This window comes from Melanostigma gelatinosum, assembly GCF_949748355.1.
Source record: "Melanostigma gelatinosum genome assembly, chromosome: 6".
Classification (NCBI taxonomy): domain Eukaryota; kingdom Metazoa; phylum Chordata; class Actinopteri; order Perciformes; family Zoarcidae; genus Melanostigma; species Melanostigma gelatinosum.
This window is the reverse complement of record NC_136639.1, coordinates 4,646,545-4,667,639: the sequence shown is the minus strand read 5'-3', so window position 1 is coordinate 4,667,639 and position 21,095 is coordinate 4,646,545. Positions and strand designations below refer to the sequence as shown.

The window sequence follows — 21,095 nt, the reverse complement described above, 5'->3', positions numbered from 1 at the left end:
AAGGAGAACTGTTAGCCTCTTGTGTCTCTGGACTGCAGTCATGATCCCACAGGGTATATGGGTTTATTTGGTTTGATCAGATCAGAGAGAAATGTCATGAGTAACGGTTAAGAGGCTGGGACATGTTGGACTTCAAACGGGCAGGTGGGATTCATTGCTGTTGTGTCTTTGTTGGCAATTTCGCTACTGAGAGGAAATGGGAGGGGAAGAAGACCTCTGGACCGGTTTTCACAAGGTATCAAGTGCCTCCTATTTCCAACATATCATCTATCTATTCACAGACAGAATGAAAGATATACCGGCGGCTACGGCTGGAGACCTACCAAACAAAAAACAAAGCCATTATTCAGAGTTTGTCTGACCAGTGGAGGATTTTAGTCTGATCTAATCTCTGCAAAGCCACAGAACTCCTTTGGCAGAAACAGAACTTTTACCTCGCAGAACACGGGCGTTGCCGGTCTATCGGCCGCCTCGATCGGTTGGTTTGTTTTTGCTAATGTGTCACTTTCGGTGTATTAAAGGGACAATTCAGAATCACCCAAGTCACACTGTAACTCTAACTCACTGCTACATACATACTCGTGAATGACAAAGACGCTACATAACGAAGGTGACGCATTAAAAGCTCTGCCAATGGTTTGAAAATGGTACACACACACACACACACGTATATATTATTATTATTGTTTGTTTTGTAAAACAATGTTTATGTTGTAAGTAGATGGAAGATGATATATGATGGCTGACACCTACGAATGCAGCATTTTTTTAATTGAGAGAAATAATTCATCTGCAGCAGCAATCAAGTGTAAAAGGCATTATAAATCCTAAAACTGATTTTGATGGTGTTTCTTGTTTCCTATATTGGATCCTGTAGCACCAGTGGAAGAGAGGAATTCATTTTACCATGAAGCGAATCACGTGTGGACCCACCTCTTTTGTTTCCTGTTGTGCAGGTGGATCATTACTCCCATCGTGACCAGCGCTGAGAGGGAACCAACGGCGCCAAGTACAAACCCCACGTTATTAACTGTGAAGATAATAACAACAAAGAAATCAGTCACTGCTATCAGCCATTGATCCTTCTACACGATCCATCCGTCCTCCACAGCTTTTAATATCTGGCTCGATAGAAAAGTCAACCTGGGAAGCATTAGAAGTAAACACATGAGGGGAAAACGATGAGGGAACAGTTGCAGGACGACAGCAGCACAGTGGAGAGCGCAACAAGAGACATCCGTAGAGAACAAAAGAAAACAATAAATACTCAAACAGTAAAGGTATGATAAATAAGTAAACTGCAAAAAACAACAAAAGCTAAAAATACAACAGAATCAGATTGAGTGGAAGATCAATCAACAGTCAGGGTGCCTTTGAGCAAGGCATCAGGGGGAGCTGCTCAGGAGAGGACTGTGGTTGAAGCTCCTCGGTAAGGATGGGTGTAACAGTTTGTGGCTGAATGATGAAATGCATGTTCAGTGTGTTTTATCTGGTAAATAAAGGATTAAGGAGCAAAAAACTTGCTCCAACAATTGAGTTTTTTTCCTGTGAACGTGGCAGCCACAGTGTCGGCCTTTGACTGTTCATAAAACAACAGCTGTGATTGCGGTAAATGTATTTTATTTGCCCCTTTACTTAGCCAGGCTATTCCCATTGCGATCTTTAATCTCTGTTGCGAGGGGGTCCTGGACAAGATGGCGGCGCAAAGGTTACCCCACATTAAAACACAGGTATCTAAAAACAAAACAGTAAAAAGTTACAAACAATATAAAAACATAAACAAATGTCACATAAAAGAGCAGACAGACTGAAAACAAACCAGCAAGTTGCATCCAAGAATTCAGTGTCTGGACAAGTACAGTCACTGCTTAAAGGATCCTTAATCCTGGTTTTGAAATCTTGCATGCTTATAAAATATTCTCGTTTAAAATGTCTCTGGAGCTCAACCCAGGATGAGGGAGCAAAGGCTTTAAAAGCGATGACGTAACACATTTGTCTTCATGAAGAGAGGTTGCAGCTATTTATTGCTTTTAGCGTCAGTGTGAACATAGTTAAGGAGGCAGCTTGTGTATAAATGTAACATGTATAAATGGAAATGTACGGCTTGGTCAGATGTGATTGTTAATGTCACCTTCACTTGTAGTCTATGGCAATCTAACCATCACTTTTCCGTTGTCAATCGATGTCATTAAGCACCTCATATTTTAACACAGGTTGTCTTTATACTTATATCAGTGTAAGAATCCATTGCCCTGCTAAATTAGCCTGTGGGCTGGTTAACTGGTGAAAAGTACAAATACTTTTAAAAACCAATTGAGCTGAATTTATCTGAAGTTACCGTGCAATTCAAACTGAAACTTGTAGGGGGAAAGTTTTACTTCGGTCATGACTTAGGAGACCAATACATCTCTATCTTCTTGCCAATTTGTTATATATTTACTTCTATTTTTCATGAATGTAGGTAGCTAGCTAGCGACAAAGCAAGATGATGTCCTTATCTTTAATTCCGCCCACAACACTCTGATTGGTTGAGTGGGTCTCCAACTGGCCAAAACAGTTGAGCTGAACATCAGAACTATTTGAATCACTGACCAAATCTGAGTGAGGAGCGATTCAGAGGTCTGATCAAATTAGAACATCTGAAATGTTCCTCTAGTTCACTGAACTGCTTTGCAATATATTTGACTATTTATACAGTAAACTGAGCCAGGAGTTCTTCTTTAAAAGGCAGGCAAGTATACAGACGTGCGGAGGAAGATAATTATCAGAGTACCGTCATCCTCTAACGCATGAATGCACGGACATATGTCAAGTGTGGCAGATGTTTGTCAGGTAAGCACTGCAGGTGCTGGTCCTTTTAAAATGCCGTCAGCCTTGGAACATCAAACGAACGCAGGCATGCAGAGACCCAGTGAAATACACACCCACGTGTACAAGTATCTCCTGAAGTTTCTAAACCAATCAGTTTCGCTACCCATGTCCAGTCCTTGGATGCCGCAGCACCGGCATCAAACTGCTGGACGCCGAAGCCTTCGGCATCAGTGCGACAAGCTGCAGAGTATTATTGTAGCGGGAACACGTGGCGGACTGGCAGTCAATCAGCGATAACGTAAAACCTTTTCCTTTTTTTCTGCTTGCAAAATCCCAAAGCCATCTCGTTAATCCACTGTAATACTCCCCTCCTGCTTTATTGATCAAAAAGTAAGGCGCCAGGGAGCGATAGCACTCACTTTGGACCATTACATTTCCAGTGAGAGGGGATTAACACATGACAGACTTCATGGGGTTGAAAGATGATGTGCATCATTCATCCAGGCGCCAACCTCTCGGTCTGAAAAGTGAGGCCAATGCGGAAGTGCCTTAAACCTGCATTCTCTCTACTCGCCATCAGGGGGCGGCGACTCTGGTTTTTAAAAGAAGTCTGATTGTGTAGAAGTCAATGAGAAACTGAACTTCTCTCTTGTTTCATAACGCTAGCGCGCCCTTTGACCCCCGAGCTTCATTCTTCCCACATAGCATTTCTTGAAGGCAGAGTTGGTAATCTTCTTCAAAAACTATTTCAATCTTTTTTTGTTGAAATTCCCATTCCATCCCAACAGCAGTCACGTGATCAAATGCAAGAACAGCCATGTTCGTTGCTTACTTCCATAACGACAATTTGGGGGACTGTCAGTGTTGCTGACTTGACGACTTTCTTGCTAGATTTAGCAACTTTTGGCACTAGTGCTGGTAGCGCTTTTCATTGGAACATAGATGGCAACACTGGGCTGGGGTTTTCGGTTTGTTGATTTAAAAAATTCTCAAGATTAACCCCCCCCCCCCCCCCCTGTCTTCAAGGGAGGTATTCTATTTATCAGAGCTGAGATCTTAAAATAATTCTCTTGACATTTTTTCCTCCCTGGAAACAGTGTGTGTGTCTCTGTACCAAGCTGTTGTCATCTGATATGTGTATCTCACCCTGTCTGACTTAATGTGATGGGTGGAAGTATTCTTGGTATTTGAACCATGTGTCAGATGGCTTCAGACTTCAAATGTTCCAAGTACAAACTGAACAAAAACACCCAGCTGCATAATCACACTACAAAAACACGAAAAAGGCAAAGTAGCAGCCAACTAACACATTTGTTGTGCCTAAACAGGCTTGTTGACTCCTTCCATGGTCAGAGATTCGTACCACACTTTTGTAGAAGCTCTGGAACATGAAAGTGTGCACAGGAATTAGACTCAGCTTCAACAGCTATCTTGTGGTCTGGGACCCTGAGGCCAGGTATGCGTGTCTCTGAATGTAAATGTGTGTATGTTCTTATCCAACTCTATGAATTCTGAGAAACTGAACTCACAGAAATTGAGATAAATATTAGCAACTGTCCTAAAATTGAACCCAGAATGTGCGTTGACTTCATTTCATTTTAATGTTTCAGAAGCAGCGTCTCTTCAAGCAGTACGTTCCGCAAAGGATGTTGTGCTGGCGAGTTGGAATTTCGCGCTTCTTTCTCATCTCTGTTGAGTTCATTTATTTCAGTCCTTTTTCAGTGATGACTGATTGTCAAACTGGATAATGAAAGAAAACTTTATGGCATTCGCTCTCCGGATGAATTAGTTTAACCTGAGCCAAGCCGAACAACAACAACAACATTCATACAGGATTAGTAGCACACTATACAGCTGTAAAATCATGATAATATAAATACTTTGTTTTTGTTTTGGGGTATTGGATCAGTACTCTGTATCGGCCGCAGTTTAGACATCGTATCGGGAAGGAACAAAGGTAACAAAACATCTCTAAACGTGGTTTTAAAGTCTTGAGCTCAAACTCCTCTTCTTCTACGTAAGCTGCATTTACGGTACCAACCGCCTCCGTCTCTCTCCCCCCTCTTATCTCAGGGGAATCTGAGAAGAGAACCACAGGCAGAAAATTGAGTGAGGCTTTGTTTTGCAACCCACGTCACCGTCTCCTGTGAAAATCGCTCTACGCCTCTCTGGCAGCTGTCACCTTTCCTTGAATCACTTTCTTCTCCTCTGCGCAAGGAATTCTATTTATGTTATAATGCCATCAAGGTGGGGTGATCCTGTTATTGGTATGCATCCGATACTCAGCCAGGGCTATTGTTTTTCAGAAGACCGTGACAAGGCGCAGCCGAGCTAGTAAACTCTATAACCTCATACTTCTCTAGTCTCCCATGACCCTGTTTGTGCTTAGATCAAAAACAATCCAAGGACTTTCTACCCAAACCCCACCCTCACCTCTCCAACACTCTCGTCTTTCCAGCCAAAGATGTTAACATCATTCACTTTAAATGGAAGGGACTTAGTGTCACCTCTGCTGAAGGCTCATTGAAGTGACTCACAGAAGAAGTCAAACTGGATGCAGCGGCATTTGTTGTTGAGCGGCACAGCGTTTTCATCTCGGCTACGACTGCAATTCTCTGGCTGTTCAGCCTCCACGCCGTGCTGCGGTGATTCAGATAAAGAGGAGGAGGAGGAGGGATCCGTCGGGGCGTCTCCTGCTCGGGCCTGTATTTAGTGTTGTTTACATGGCTAGAGGTCACATTTGAACGGTGGAGGTAACAGCTCATGCAACACCTGCCATGGAGTCCCCCTGGTCATGTTGACAGTTCTTATCTCTGATTTGTGTAATGAGAGTGCTGGAGCAAGTGTGACCGTTGCCACATATAGCTTTAAAAAAAGGCTTTGTGTGTGTGTGTGTGTGTGCAACACGCATGGGTACAGCCGAGGCTCTACCTCGCCCTGTATGATTGCTTTTATCTATACGTGCATGTGAACGTGTCCGTCGTGTGAGACTCTCTCCAGACAAATCCACAACACTTGAACCCTCGTAGATACTTTCTAAACTTTCTGTCTGATTAGTCCTCGCAGTAAGCCGACAGAAATGACATCAGCTGGTATGGCTTTTTTGCCAGGAAGCATGCCACATGGGCCTGAGTGGTATTACAGTAAACCAGGGAATCCCGACGGTGTGACTTTCAACACCGTCCTAAACAGAGACTCTCTGTTTTCCATTATGCTGTGTTGATGTGATGTATTGTAGTTGGAGAGATGGCGACTGACTGTTCTGGGTTGAGTCTTCTTCGAACTCCATGATTGTCACATGATTTTATTCAACTGACAGTCTGCCGCCAACATCCGCATATCTTCTTTGTTCTCCGTCGGTAGCAGCTGTGTGCCGGGTAACATTAGCGAGTGCGCTGCCGAGGTATCGAGAGTGGGACAGAGGGAACGAGTACAAAGTTAGCAGAACAGGTATGGCTGTGAACGTAGCAGTTCAGTGTGTGTTCAATTCAAGCTATTTGTCCGCGAATAAATGATACAGCTCCCGTGGCGTTCTTGTCACCTGCTGCTGATTTAAGTGAAGGTTGTTCGTCTGAAGTTACTTACAACTTGGTTCAGGCCAGGCGGCAACCTCCGGTTCTGAAAAGGGGGTTCAATGAGGAAGGGTCTTAAACTTGCATTCTCTCTACTGACCAGCAGGGGGCGACTCCTCTGGTTGTAAAAAGAAGTCCCTACTTCTAACTTTACTTCAGTAAACATTGTAAACATGAGTTTATGGTCTCAATCGCGAGTGTCAAGTCTTCTTTAATACAGCATGATGTTCATTTCATGATTATGGTCCATTTAGAGTCAAATAGACCATAAAACAGGGTGTGCTTTAGGGCGGGGCTACCTTGTGATTGATAGGTCGCTACCAGGCCGTATAGAGTGTCTCTACCACAGCGTCACTCCTCTGCAGTCCAAATATGGTCACTTCGGTTCACTGGTTAAAAAACAAAAAAACAAGATGGCGATGGCAAGAATGCCGTACCTCCTAACTTGAACTGGCTTCTTCTTCTTTTTTGGTTGTATGACGGGTGGCAAACAGGTTAAGGTGCATTACCGCCAAGGTGGGCTGGCTTTTAAGTGACAACCCGAGACAAGCCCCGCCCCCTGTCCACCATATACCGTCGTATAACTCAGTGAAATGTCAGAAACGTATGAAAAAACAGATACCACCCAGGCCTAATGTCACTGTGAGCTGTAAGCCAAAGGAGAAATGAAAGAAATAACAAAAACATCACCTGGCTCAATCAGAAACATTCCTAAACAGCGCTGCACTGGATAACAAAGTTAGGAAACGTATAGGTTTACCTAATGAAGGAGCCAGGATCGATTGTGCCCAGCTGTGACCCAGCACGATACCTGGACCTCAATATCTGCCATATGAAGTTGATCCTCCCCCGATTACGATCAAGAGGAAGTCTCTGTTTGCAGTTCTAGCAAGGAAATGATGGAGGCCTGGGGTGAAGCCATGAAGGGATGCAAGAGGAGGTGGATCGCAAGTCAAGTAGCTTCGTTTCTTTGCTTCATCTCACTTCACTTAGGTTTCAATCATTTTAAGGGTTTTGGCTTCATCGCCTGAGAGTATGGTTCTTTTTTATTATTACCCAACTACGTGATTAAAGATCTTTCTGTGCCGTTACCACTTACTTCTCAACGTTTTCTAAAAACCAGCCTGCTTCACACTGCACAATAGCACAAAGAGAGGAAAACGTCTGCTCAGTCACACGAGGAATTTAGTAGGAAATACTGCCGCCTGATGGCGACAGTCGACGACTACAACAATACTCTCAGAGAGTTCACCGTCGGGATGATGAATGAAACCCTCAGACGGACCCAGGTGCTTCTCATTTACAAACAGAAAGCCGAGCCAATCCAGGTTAAGGAGTTCATAGCTTTGTAGCTAATGGTCTGCATGAGCAACCCAGAGCCGACCCCATTGGATCTTTGCGTTCAAAGAGACTGGATGAGAATATAAAACATGTGAGGAGTTAGTCAGTCATTAAAGTAAGTGAGTAAAGCAAATACATTCATGTCGTGCCTTTCTAGAGCAATCGTGGGAAACTGTTACACGAGTGAATAAAAGAGAGAGAATAAAACATATAACACCTACTTCACACACTGACTAGAACGATACAGGCGAAAACCAACAAGGGTGAAATAAATAATGGTTTTTCATGTTTTAACCAAATCTAAATGATATCATGGAAATACGCTGCACTTAAGACTTCTAACATTGCTGCAGCCTTTGGTTTCCTATGTCGTATATGAGTGAACGTGCTGGAGATAAATAATTATTTTCAAAATAATAATGTCATTGCTATGTGGTAATACCAGGAATCTCTGCCGGTCTGTGTTTAAGATAATGTAGATTTGGAAGTTTGTTAAAATTATATAATTCACTTTGAACTTTTCGGTGTCCTCGGGGGTTGATTTCCAAAAACACAGCTCATCCTGCGGCTGGCTCTCAAACCTCTGATGTCAAAGGCTCTGTTAATGTACCACCAAGGTTTCTAGGTATTGTTTATCGGGCAGGTAATATTTATCGTAGACTTAATAATAGAGACGAGCTGTTTCATATTAGAACCAACCTGTTATACAGTAGGGGGGCTCTCCAGTCCAGGTCCCATCATCCAGACAAGTTCGCTCCGTTGAGCCGTACAGCATGAAGCCTTCATTGCAGAGGAAGCTCAGAGCGTTCCTCTCGAGGTATTGTGTTCCATTCTTCTTCCCATTCCTGGGTGTGGGGAGCCAGCCACAAGACACCACTAAAGGAACAGTAACAATAATCAACATTAAAACTTCATCCGGCCGTTATTAGTGACAGTCAAATGTTTTTTTGAGAGATATGCAGATGTATAAACATAAATAACTTATTGTTTCATGACAATAAGCTTTTTTATGGCTAGAAATGCACCACTTTTCCGGCATGTCATTATCTATCTTAGTATAAAAAGAAGAACAAACATGAATGATACAGTTGCACTTTGGCAATAACACACAGGTCTTGTTTCACATGGTGCTGTACCTGGCTCCAGGGCTTCCATCAGGGCCTGGTGATTTTGGTAGGCCCCTAGTGTGGCGTTCCCCATTGCGAGGCTCCGAGCGGTCAGCGTGTCATATTTACAGAACTGTGCTCCTTCTCCAAAGCACATCGTCAACATGTCTGCCACCAGAGGGTCATCCGGCCTCTCAGGCAGAGAAAAGGCGGGAACAAAAGCAGCATCGTGGCTGGGTGGTGAACAGTAGGTATCCAAGAGGTACTTTGAGTCATATGTGAAAAGGGAGGACTCCTTTGAAATGTTCCCTGTGGATACAAATAAAACAAAACACCAGTTAAGTTGTGCAGCTATGTTGGATTGTTACAAGTTTTAAACTGATCCTAAACCAACTCTTTTAATGTCAATAGTTGTAGTTGAGATGTCGGAAGTATCCAAAATCACACAACTTATTATTGCCAATGCAGCGTTTATCTTTGACCAATCAGACTGCTTGGCTTAAACTACCGATCCTCTGAAACACGGTATCAAAAACGAGAGAATATGAGGCACGCCATAATTTGGAGATAAGAGCATAACTCTGAGAGCTCAGTGCAGGACTCACACACAGCATGCCATCATGGTTTCACTTTGGGCGCAGACCTTGATGCACACAAAAATATCTGCAACATTAAATCTATTAGTTCCCACAAGCTTAGGATGGGTGTTTGCTGCACTGAGACGGAAGCATATGCTTTCAGTCAAAAGGTCAAGCGCATGAAAAGTCGTTCCGAGGGATTTGTACTGTAATTAAAGCCGAGATATTATCATCGTGTACGTGTGCGGTCTGGCCCCAACTGATGTTCCAGAGAAGTGGTTTCACGTGCACTGTGTGGTCGCAGCGCCCGCTATCTCTCTGGAATCTACTGAAGCTGAGCTAACTCTTAACATGTGCCTTGTTTTCTTCCCGTGCCCCCTTAAAACGTTTCTCGAAGCCTTCGGCCAAACGTGGCTCAAGTATGGTAGTCGTTAATAAAGACACAATGATGGGTAATTATGAGTGGGTCTCTAGTCCAGGCGCGACCAAACGTTTTTGATTGTGGGCCATATACAGAAAAATACAAGTAGTCACGGGCAAAACAATAGTAAATGCGTCGTTTTTAACCCATTTAAATGCAATAAAATCTGTGTTTCTCGACCAGAAAACCTGATGTGCCACAGAAAATCCAGTTTCTATCAAATAATATGACTACCTAACAGTTAAACGTTTGACATTACATTCATTTATTGGTGTGACCACATGTTATATAACCTTTTCTATACCTGTTGCTCTTAAAGTAAATTAAAAATAATACTTTTAAATACTTTTAAACTCTAATACACTGACTGGCACAAGTGTCCACTTGAAATATTATGATGTTGTCTAAATGTCTTCAGTTAAAATAGGCAGAAATTTGCCGATATTGGCTTCTGTTCATGGCCTTAGGGCCCACCTGAAAGATTACGATGCAAATGTAAATGTAAGAGGAAAATCGGTAAGTCTGCTATCAAGATGTAATAAACAGAACAGGCAGAAATAGTAAAATATTGGTTATTTGGTAGTTTGGCCAGAGCTCTACTTTCTCTATCTCTCTTGTGCTGATTTGGAGTGAAAACTGATTATTTCAGCATATTTCAGCAATGACTGATGTTCAACAGTCTTTCACACTCACAGCCAGCTCCAAAGGTGAAGATCTCCTCCGGCGTGGCGTCGGCTGAGGAGATGATCTCTCCTCGTTGGGTCAACAGGTCATCTAATGGGTCATAGTTCATCCGGCCGAGGAGACCCTGAGTGTGGTTGGTGAACTCTGTGGGCAGCAGGACGGTCGCTGCCATGAATCCTTCGTGCACACGAACCTCAACGCCGACTCCAGAGAGGAAGATTACCGTCACATTCTGAAGGCCGGGGGCGAACACAAACACTCCTACGAAAGAGACACTGGGTTTGTATTCTCATCTTTTATATTGATTTTAGGGAAGATGGCAACTAGAATTAACCGGTCAGGAGTGTCTGAATGATCTCACCCTGGAGGTCCATCCAGCTTTGCTCGGTGAAAGGTAGGACCTTCTGGTTCTTCAGCACCTGAAGCTGGCCCTCGGCGAGACGCACCTCGATGACATCAGAGGCCTTCTCCTTCATAGCCACTGATGACAGCCGTGTGGCTTTGGCCAAGGTACCTTGGTGGGCGACATAAACATCACACTCTTACAGTGGAAATTCCAAACAATGAAGTTCTTCTTCACCACGTCCGACCCCAATAAAGACTGACCGAAAACAAGAGGGAACTGAGGAAATGGGTCATTTTACAGAGCCAACATGTTTCACTCACACGAGGACATGACATCACTTGCAGAACTGCGTAAAAGATAAGAGGGAGCCTTAAAGCGCATGAAAGAGAAGAGTGCAAGCAACAACAACAAAAAGACTACAGCAAGGAATACAAAGGTCATTATGTCTGAGTGAACTCTGGAGGCAGGCAATCAATCTTGTGACTGCTTAAAAAAATTAAAACAAGATACGGTCTCTCCACAAGTACTGGAACACGTTTCATCCAAACAAAGCTGCTACAGTAGCAGCATGGGGACGAAAGAGGGGACACAGACGGGGCTTTCACGTCAAACGTGGACTCACCGTTCTTAAGTTTCACCTCTTCTGTTCTGGCCTGAACACTCAGCTCTCTGTCCGCCGAAGACACAAGGCAGAACTCTCCTTTGCCATTGAAAGTGTAGCCGAGGCCGTCGAACGTTATGAAATGCGGATCTCCGAGGACAACACCTGTGAGGCGCCGAGAAACAAATCACTGATGCGTTTACGACAAATACACACTTTGGCACAAACTGTGTTTATTTCGAACAGCACACAGCTGATCTCTCACTCTCATATCAGTATGCGGCTTATTGTTGCGTTTACAGTGTCTGGAGAGCAGGTCGTCAAAACACGATCCAAATATTAACTCTCAGCCGCGGTCTGTAATCCATTTACTTCTCCTGCAAACTGATCTGGTATTACCTGCTGCTGTAATGTCTGGAGCACGTGTGTGTGTGTGTGTGTGTGTGTGTGTGTGTGTGTGTGTGTGTGTGTGTGTGTGTGTGTGTGTGTGTGTGTGTGTGTGTGTGTGTGTAGCCACGCAGAGGCAGTTAAACAAAGATGAACTATTTCTTGCAGTTTGTGATGTACTTTTTTTTACAGTCTTAGTTTCTTTATAATGCTAAATTTAATACTTGACTTGTTTCTTTACAGGGCATGTACAAAGGCAATAAAGTAGGCCATGAATATGAGTTTACCGATAATTACAATCCCTCCTTGTGGAGGCTGGTTTATCCCTTTTTGACATGACTTATGAATAGTCTCACCGGCTCTTGGGGGCTGGTAGTTGCGACAACCGCTAGACGGCCGATGGTTGAAGTAGATGTGGCAGTGGTCAGACCACAGGCAGCAGTAGTAGAAGCTCATGACATCGTAAAGCCAGTGGGAGTACCCCGGCACCCGCGGTGGCTCCCTGTACGGAGGCGAGCCCCAGTCGTGAGCCCTGTCTGGGGTGCTGCCACCCATCGAGTCTCCCGTCAGCATCAGAGCGCCTGCGCTGTCATAGCAGCAGTGCTGCCCCGATCCATGCGTAGGACTGGAAATAGGAGAAGAAAATCCTGTCAAGAAGTGAAGAAAGTGCTTCTACTTTCACTTTAAAATGTGAGCTGTCCTCTTGTGACTCCTACCTGGCCTGAACTGCTCTGACGCAGTGGACACTACCCGGGTGATAAGTGCACGCACTGCCCCTCTCAATGTCACAGCTAGAGTCAGTCTGAAGTCACACAGTCAATAAATATCTCAGTCACATCATGAATGGGATTTCATGTTATTTGGCAATTAATACATTTAGGTTCAAGAATCAATACTTATTGATCAGTGTCAATGCTGCTGACTTTAACAGACCTGTAATAAAGTAAGTGCCCTTAACGCTGATCACATATGATTCATCACAAAGCATGTTCTCTACTGAAACTCAGGCTCACTAATCACAAGGTGTCTCTCATCGTTTTAGTGTAATTCTGTGTCATTTTGGAATATATTTGCCAGATAAATTTGACCTCGAAAACATAATTTCTTTTCCGATTTATAATATTTATCATTATCTCCGACTTGAACGTTGAATAAAATGTATAATAGGAACTGCGCATACTATTTCATGTTACAATTCTTGGTCTGATATTTCATTTTGGTCTTAAATTAACAGTCGAGAGACGAAGCATTTATTCACCTTGACCATCCTTATATTGCTTTCATATTTTTTCTCGAAAAAAAGGTCTCTCTCTCTCTCTCTCTTTCTCTCTCTCTCTCTCTTTCTCTCTCTCTCTCTCTCTCTCTCTCTCTCTCTCTGTCTCTCTCTCTCTCTCTCTCTCTCTCTCCCTCTCTCTCTCTCTCTTTCTCGCTCTCTCTCTCGCTCTCTGTCTCTCTCTCTCTCTCTCTCTCTCTCTCTCAAAAAGGTATTGAATTGCTAGAGCATGCTGCCATTAATGGCATGCTGAAAAAGCCTCCGCTTTAGCTTAATTAGCAGTTGAAATCATACTTTAAATGTTCATCAACCAATAACTTAGTAGTCAATGACAAACAAAACATCTGAGGCAATCATAACACATTTAGATTAATATAATAATACCAGAGTCACTGAAGTGCACTCACATGAAACCTGCCTGTGTCCGCTCGGGCCTGTGCCAGAGTGCAAGGACAGTCAATGAGCTCGTCCAGGAAGAAGGGCAGCTTCCTCTCCAGGACGTCCCACTGCAGACATTTTCTCTTGGCCCAGGCTGCCGAGTCATCTCTGAAAGGCTGCTCCAGGTGCCAGGCTAACACATGACCTCTGCTCCAGAGCCCCTGCACATGCCTGCAATCAATCGACGAAATCATTACAATATTATCTTAAAATCAAAGTTCAAGCTAGGGCTGAAAGTAATTAAGTGATGAATATTGTGTCTGATAATCGACTAATGGTACAGTAAAAAAAAAAAAAAAGTAAAATGAAGAAACTCCACTAATTTCGAAGAGCATGAGGTGACAGAAATAGCCAAAAATATTCTATTTACATATATGCAACACTGAGAAATAGCAAATCCTCACATTTGAGAAGCTGGAGATAGCAATTATTCGAAAAACAAAAATGTTGTCGATACATTTTCTGTCAATTATTCTGTCAAAAAAGGAAGAGGGTCTCATCCAAAACAGAATCTGACTATGGAGGTTATCGAACACGTGTCAATATCGGCGAAGCGTTTCGGAGATGGAGAGAAATGTTTTTCCGGTATCACCCAAATATGGGCGGAAAGAAAATGTTTCCATTGGATGTGGGACATTGCTAAAATGCTTGTGTTCATCCATGATGCTTATTATGGATACCTTGCTCCATCTGGCGTCGAACTAGCAGTGATGCGGATATTCCCCAACTCCCAGTCAGAGAAGCCCTTTGAGGGTTCGGGGAGGAAGCCGAAGGCACCAGTGTTGGGCAGACTCCTGCCGAGTGAGCGCAGATAGCTCAGCTCGGCCTGCAGAGGAGACGATGCGTTCGTCCCTGCCTCTGTGCTCCTGCTGAGCTCTCTGTAACCCCACAGCTCTATGTTGACCTTCTCTGCTCCAATCAAAGAGCTATTCCATGTCATCTTAAGCCGCCCTGCCGCGTTCGGCGTGCCGTAGTACTGCCACTGTGTTGCATTCACCAGACTGACTTCAAAGGCTCGGTCTGCTTTACTGGGGTGGACTAGCACAGTGAAAACCAGAAAACATTAAGGGGACACACAAGTAAGCAGTTTTGTGTGTAACCAGATGTTTTGTTGATCCAAAGTCAAAGTCAGGTTGTGCAAACATAAGGAGAGACAAGAGAAAAGAACTGCAATAAAATGCTCAATTTGTTAAAAAAAAACTCTTGATGAAACAGTTACAGTTGCATAAATAGTGGCTTCTCAGCAGTAATAATTACTGCAAAATGTCATTTATTCTTTTCAAAGTAGCAGTTAATACAAGAGATGTGTAAAAAATGGCATCTTAAAAGCCATTTAAAAAATGTCTCACTGATCCTAAATCAAGAATGTATGATGGATTCTAAATCACATGAAGGGTTCGGGTGTTTGCAAAAAAATTAAAACATTTGTTTTCATGTCAATAACACACCCGACAAGTACTCTCCATATCTGTCGAAATGTATTCCATCTGTCGAGACGGTGAATGGAATCCAACCCGTCTCGTACAATAAAGGAGAGACACAGGAGCCGCGGCCTTCAGCATCAAGAAACCCTTCTTGATCAATCTCATCCTTGAATCTGTGACAGAAACAGACACACAACACGACTACTTTCTCCTTCATCATTTGGGTTCGTAGAATAACCATTTCAAGTACTTTCATACAAGATAACAATTAAAAACATTCGGAAAAGAATATGTCTGGCTAATGTTGGGCTTCAAAGCTTTCAATGGGATTCAATTAATGAAACATACAGTGAATGAAATTACTATTGAAATTGTACTAATACTGAAATATCGAAGAATTAAATATGCCATTTCAAAGCCACCATGATCTGTTCTTTGTATAGACAGGCTGTTTCCAGTTGCTTTAAATATAGGAATATTATGAAGACGTAGAGCTTACATGAACAGCACACTTTCTAATCACGTCCATCATTTCATCATTCATTTGTTTTGTGACGCTACCTCAATGAATGAGAAACTCCACCGACATGTTTTGTGCTTAACATCTTCAAAGTTTGTAACAAAGTTTGCGAAGGTCCTGAAAACTCCTCTTTGCAACCTACTGCAAAACACATGCGCTGCACAGTATATGCTGTATATGTTTAATGTAAATAATCCCATGATGGAGATATGCCAGGTTTAGATCATGACGTGCGTCAAAAGGTCACTCGTAGACACACACCTGCAGACAAGGCGCCCACCAGGACGAAGGACCAGACCGAGGATCCTGAGAACTCTTCCACCCAACATGGAGCTGGAGTGAGGCCTCACCTCGAAACAGGACTGATCGTAGTCTGCACAGCAGTTCAGCAAAGATACACAGGTTGCACGGCAGGAGCATTCCTCCAGTATATCCCCACACTTTCCCCTGCATGTTTGACCTGGTGAAAAAAAACAAAAAAAAACAGAAACAAATTAAACAAGGAAGTCAAATGCTCCTAAAATCCTCAAATAATAAAATAGAAATAAATCTATGAAATCTATGAAAATTATATTCTATACCTAGTGGTGGAAGAAGTAACATTAGCAATACCTAATATACTCAAAGTACCTAAAGTAAAACTACAGAAGGGCCCATTTCAGAATAATACCATAATTATTGATGCATTAATAATTTTTACGCTGCTGCTGGCTCATTTTAAGAACGTAATATACTGCTAGCTGATCGACCTTATCACATCTTGTTTTCCTGTATTTGTTGATTTTATTTTTTTCCAGTTAATCTGAATCTAAACTACAATTGTTTGTAAATAAAATGGAGTAAAAAGTGCAATATTTAGTAGAAAAAACTCAAATTGCCTCAAAATTGTACTTAAGAAGCAGACAACACTTGAGTAAATATACTTATTATTACCATTGCCTTTATAATACCACATTGCATGATTTGGTTTGTTAAATCTAGTAATACAATGCCAACAAGTCATTCAAAATGCAAGGTTCCTTTCCTCTATGCAAAAGTTGAAATAGAAATGGTCAAATGAATTCAAACAGCAGCTCAGATTCATCTTTAGTCCCTAAAATACCTTTGAAAGTGACTTACCAGCTGTTTCAGATGAGCACATAAGAATAATTCCACAGAGCAAAATGGTCTGTCTCAAGTTTGCTCTCATGTTTAACTCACAGAACAAATAAACACTGCGTGCACACACATACCTGTGCAAACAGTATACCTACCTGGCATTGAGGTGTACAGGGTATCAAAGGTCATTTAAAAACCAACTAGGCAGTTAGGAAGTTATAAATTAACAGACATTAGTTCAACGTAGGTCGTTCATTTTCAAAAAAATTCTTCAGGCGTACCAACACACAATATGCATGCTTCACGACACCCACACTGTCATATTTATAATTTCGTTTTTAAGCATTTAAACCTGGATTTTTAACGACATCGTTAACGCCTGCGTTCATTCCCGTTGTGGCAATATACTCTCGCGATACGCTGCGTGATTTGAGCATTTTGGCGCATGTGCAGTTCGTGTCTGTCCACATCTCTCTGCAGTGCCTCAGAAAGGAGGAAGAGGGTGGTCATCAAATTTAATAACACTGTCTTATGTTGTTTTTAAATTCGTCCTGGACCATCTCTGCCCCGTTAACCGCGACCAGAACCAGAATGGAGGAAGAGTAGGGGGTCAAATAAATGGCGTATTTCTTAGTTAACTAGCAAGCTAACCAGCTAGCTGACGTTAGCACCAGGCTATCATAGTCAGCAGTACTGTTGCTGCTTATATTAAAATACAGGAAAATGTACTTTCTCTACACAATCCTCGCGTCTTTAGTTGCCTTTTTCATTTTGAAATGGATGAAAAAGAGGAGGTATTGCACCGATGTGAAAAGACTTAATGGCAAAACAGTTCTTATCACAGGTAAATAAACAAGTCTTGCTCATTGCAGGAAATTCAAAGTACATTTACTCAAGTACTGTACTTAAGGACGATATGTACATAATGTATTATATTAAGATAAGGAGGAACTTTACCAGCTGCACCAGTAAAGTGATGAACACATTCATTCATCAATAATTGTAATTCAACAGTATTAATACATATCATTTTCTGAAATGGGCCATTCTGCATCTGTACTTTTACTTTTGGTACTTTTAGTATATTTTGATGCTGATACTTGTACTTTTACCTTTCCTATGACTTTTAGTTGTACGAGTGATTTTACACTGTCGTACAACGACTTTAAGTAAAAATCTGAGTACCACTGACACCAAAACATCTTCAAGTCACAACCCTCCTATCAGCACTTACGACGCGTGATGAATTCACTATTTTTGGTCGATTTGCTCTTCGCAGGTGGGAATTCTGGCATTGGCAAGGAGTCAGCCATCGCCTTGGCAAGGAGAGGCGCCCGCGTCATCGTGGCTTGCAGAGACCCTGACAAGGCAGAGAAGGCTGTGAGGGAGATCAAGTTCAAGAGTCACAGCCTTAACGTCCTTCACGTGGAGCTGGATCTTGCCAACCTGCGCTCTGTGAGGGAATTCTGCAAGGACTTCCTCCAGAGAGAGAAGAGGCTTGACATCCTGATCAATAATGCAGGTGAGGTTTGTCCAACACATTGAGGACTCTTGATTCGTGAAAACAATATCACCAGAGAAGGAAAGGTGTTAACCAGCGAACATTGCATTAAAAGATTATGTTACGCTTTTCCTTGTCAGGGATCTCAGCATAGAGTGTTCTGTATACGTCTCTACTTCCTCCACCTCCGTGTTTTGACCTCTTTCCTCACCTTCTGTGGCGCTTCCTCAGGAATGCCCGGCGTCCTCGCCTGGACGGACGACAACTTCAGCATGTGTTTTGGCGTCAACCACTTGGGTCACTTCCTCCTAACCAATCTGCTCCTGCCTCGCCTGAAGGAATGTGCCCCCAGCCGCGTGGTCACCCTCACGTGCTCCAGCTACAAATACCAGAAGCTGGACTTCCAGGACCTCAACTACAACCTGCTGCCCTTCTTCACCTACTGCCGCAGCAAGCTGGCTAACATCTACTTCAGTCAGGAAGTGGCCCGCGTCGCTGAAGGGAAAGGAGTGACCTCCTATGCTGTGCACCCTGGTAAGAGGGGCTGCTAAATTCCTGCTTCTTGTTTTCAATGGGTCTGTTTTAAGATGCCGTGTCGATAAATGTACTTTCTATTAATACCGTCATATTATATTTATTGTAAATGTATTTATTTACAATCAACAGTTTTTATTTGAATTGAAGTACTTAGGTTTGGTCTATGTACAGCGTGCAACAGCACTGTTTACACTGAGATAACAGTGTGTGTGGTTGTATCAGGCCATTGTGGTCAATAGTGATCATTGAGCAGTGCTTCTTTATGACGACATTGTATATATTTACTGGCCTTTTGCATTGTTGATGTATAGTACCTTGTAATTTACTAGATCAGCCACAAGCGGACATTCATATCTGGTCATTTAAGTTTTTTCTCAATTTAATTCATCACGATATATAAACTTAAATCGAGATGTAAAATGACTCGTGCCGAACTAGAGGATGCCAAACCTGAACATAAATATATTCTTTATATCTCTGCTTCCATGTGTTGCTCCAGGTTTTGTCCAAAGCGGCTGGACGTGCCACTACTCCATCCTGTTCCGCATGCTGATGCAGGTGATCATGTGGATGTTTTTCGTGCCGTGTGAGATCGGGGCTCAGACTGTCGTCTACTGTGCTGTGTCGGATGAAGCTGCCAAACACAACGGGGGCTACTTCGTCGACTGCCGACCAGCTACTCTGCGTCCTTTCGCAAGAGACGCCGGTGTGGCAAAAAAACTGTGGGAGGCCAGTGAGAGACTGGTGAAACTGGCCTGATGGTGGAAATGGGGGAAGCTCATCCTTCGATTTGTTTAAGGTTCTGTGCTTTCTCTTTTTTTTTACATTTGTGTTTTTCATTCACATTTTTGTTGTGTACAATGCAGATGTAAAGATTTAGTTTCATGTGTTTGTCTAATTTAAGAGGAAATGTTTTGCACAAATAAAAGACTTTACAATGATTTCTGTCACATTGTCATTTAATTAAGAAAAGATAAGATAGACTTTATTGTCCCGAAGGAAATTTGTCTTGGAAATATACATACAGTGTTTGCTGTTAAAAAAACAATACTCATAACATATTGCATACATGCATTACATACACAGACTGTCGCCAGTCCACATACCCGCACACACACTACTTGCAAAAGAATGCCACCAGCCAACAAATACATTTCACACTGCCCATTGTACAACGCACCAGTAGTGTATAGTTAAGATATTAAAAATAAATAGAAATCGGCGTTACAGGAGTTAAGCTCTGGCTAGCTTTATATTATATTATATAATATATAACTTTATATTTTTTAAATAAGTAAGCAGATTTTACACAGCAGAATATACACAAATTCACATAGAAATCATTTACATGGATGTCTTATTTCAATTTCAATAAATAAAATAAAAAGGTGACATCACAACTGTCATCTCTGTGACCGCAACATGAACACGTGGACGAGTACGATTCCCCCGTGACTCCCTGTCGATTGTCAGTTTGGATGACGTGTCGGTGGACTGAAGACTCTTCAGAACGCTCCTGAACAGTGCCGTGGTGCCATCATCCACCCGGCAAGACGTAAAATAAGGAAATAAATATTTCTTGTGCATTGAACTGCTGTTCCTCCAGAGATTTTCTTTTAACTTTTCAGTTTGTGCAGCTTGTTTATTATTTTACATTTTAGAATAATTTATCTTTCAATGATCAGATCCTTGTTTCAGTAAATAACTTTCTTTCTGTATGAAATCCTTCAGGTTTGTAACTAATTCCTTAAAATAAAATATCAGACAAATACAAAGCTGTGGTGCAGTTTGATGTGTTTGCAAACACAGAAACTGATTCACTTTTCTATTTCAATGATCATTTTATTGATAACACCGTAACACATTTTCTTGAAGTCACAGAAACACGTGTAGCACGTAAGAGAACGGCAATAATCTGAAGAATCAGAGAACTAGAGGATTAATATTATCATACAGAAGAAACCCAACTGTTATTGTAGTTTATATGTCGGGCTGCACAATGAATCATCTTCTACCATCATGTCAGCTTTGATCATTCATACACAATCAGGATGTATCAGAGGTGTTGGCACAGTTTGTTGAGTGACGAATGTAAAACGTGTCTGGAAACAGCTTGTGATATAAGATGAATGAAGGAGAACGGTCGTGAACACCAGTTGTTCCTCCTGTGAGAGGATTTAATGCTTTTCTCTGTTTTATGTCAATGTTCACTGAATATTTGGGGGTTTTGGACTGTTGGTACAAAACAAGACATTTGAAGACGTCACCTTTCACTCTGAGGAACTGAATATCATTGTTTTCTGGTATTTTACAAGAAGAAAATAATCAGTAATTAAAGTAATTATAGTTAACTTACAGTCAAACATCTTGATTCAAATGGAGGACTTCGTAAACAGTTTTTAAATAAGTGCTGAATCAAAACATTTACTGTTTGTTTACATTTCTAAATTATATTTA

General features: G+C 42.1%; 2 protein-coding genes across 2 annotated transcripts; one reads left to right on the top strand and one right to left on the bottom strand.

The window, feature by feature from the left end:
* Positions 1 to 917: 917 nt before the first annotated feature.
* Positions 918 to 16,691, bottom strand: susd2 (sushi domain containing 2; the record flags this gene model as incomplete). Its single annotated transcript, XM_079270731.1, has 13 exons — positions 918 to 1,030; positions 8,424 to 8,600; positions 8,861 to 9,139; positions 10,523 to 10,774; positions 10,875 to 11,027; positions 11,482 to 11,625; positions 12,204 to 12,472; positions 12,564 to 12,649; positions 13,528 to 13,729; positions 14,239 to 14,596; positions 15,007 to 15,155; positions 15,764 to 15,962; positions 16,622 to 16,691. 13 exons carry the CDS (start codon positions 16,689 to 16,691, stop codon positions 918 to 920), a joined length of 2,451 nt encoding a protein of 816 aa, XP_079126857.1.
* A 428-nt stretch (positions 16,692 to 17,119) lies between these two features.
* LOC306778083 (retinol dehydrogenase 14) lies at positions 17,120 to 19,538 on the top strand. The gene is made up of 4 exons (XM_079269452.1): positions 17,120 to 17,444; positions 17,880 to 18,122; positions 18,333 to 18,635; positions 19,138 to 19,538. Exons 1-4 carry the CDS (start codon positions 17,324 to 17,326, stop codon positions 19,395 to 19,397), a joined length of 927 nt encoding a protein of 308 aa, XP_079125578.1. The 5' UTR covers positions 17,120 to 17,323; the 3' UTR covers positions 19,398 to 19,538.
* Positions 19,539 to 21,095: the final 1,557 nt, after the last annotated feature.

Bases quoted from the DNA above. Each gene is read 5' to 3' on its own strand.
- LOC306778083 (XM_079269452.1), top strand. From the start codon at position 17,324: ATGTACTTTCTCTACACAATCCTCGCGTCTTTAGTTGCCTTTTTCATT. The intron at 17,445-17,879 runs GTAAATAAACAA...TGCTCTTCGCAG, and splicing joins CAAAACAGTTCTTATCACAG to GTGGGAATTCTGGCATTGGC. The intron at 18,636-19,137 runs GTAAGAGGGGCT...GTGTTGCTCCAG, and splicing joins CTCCTATGCTGTGCACCCTG to GTTTTGTCCAAAGCGGCTGG.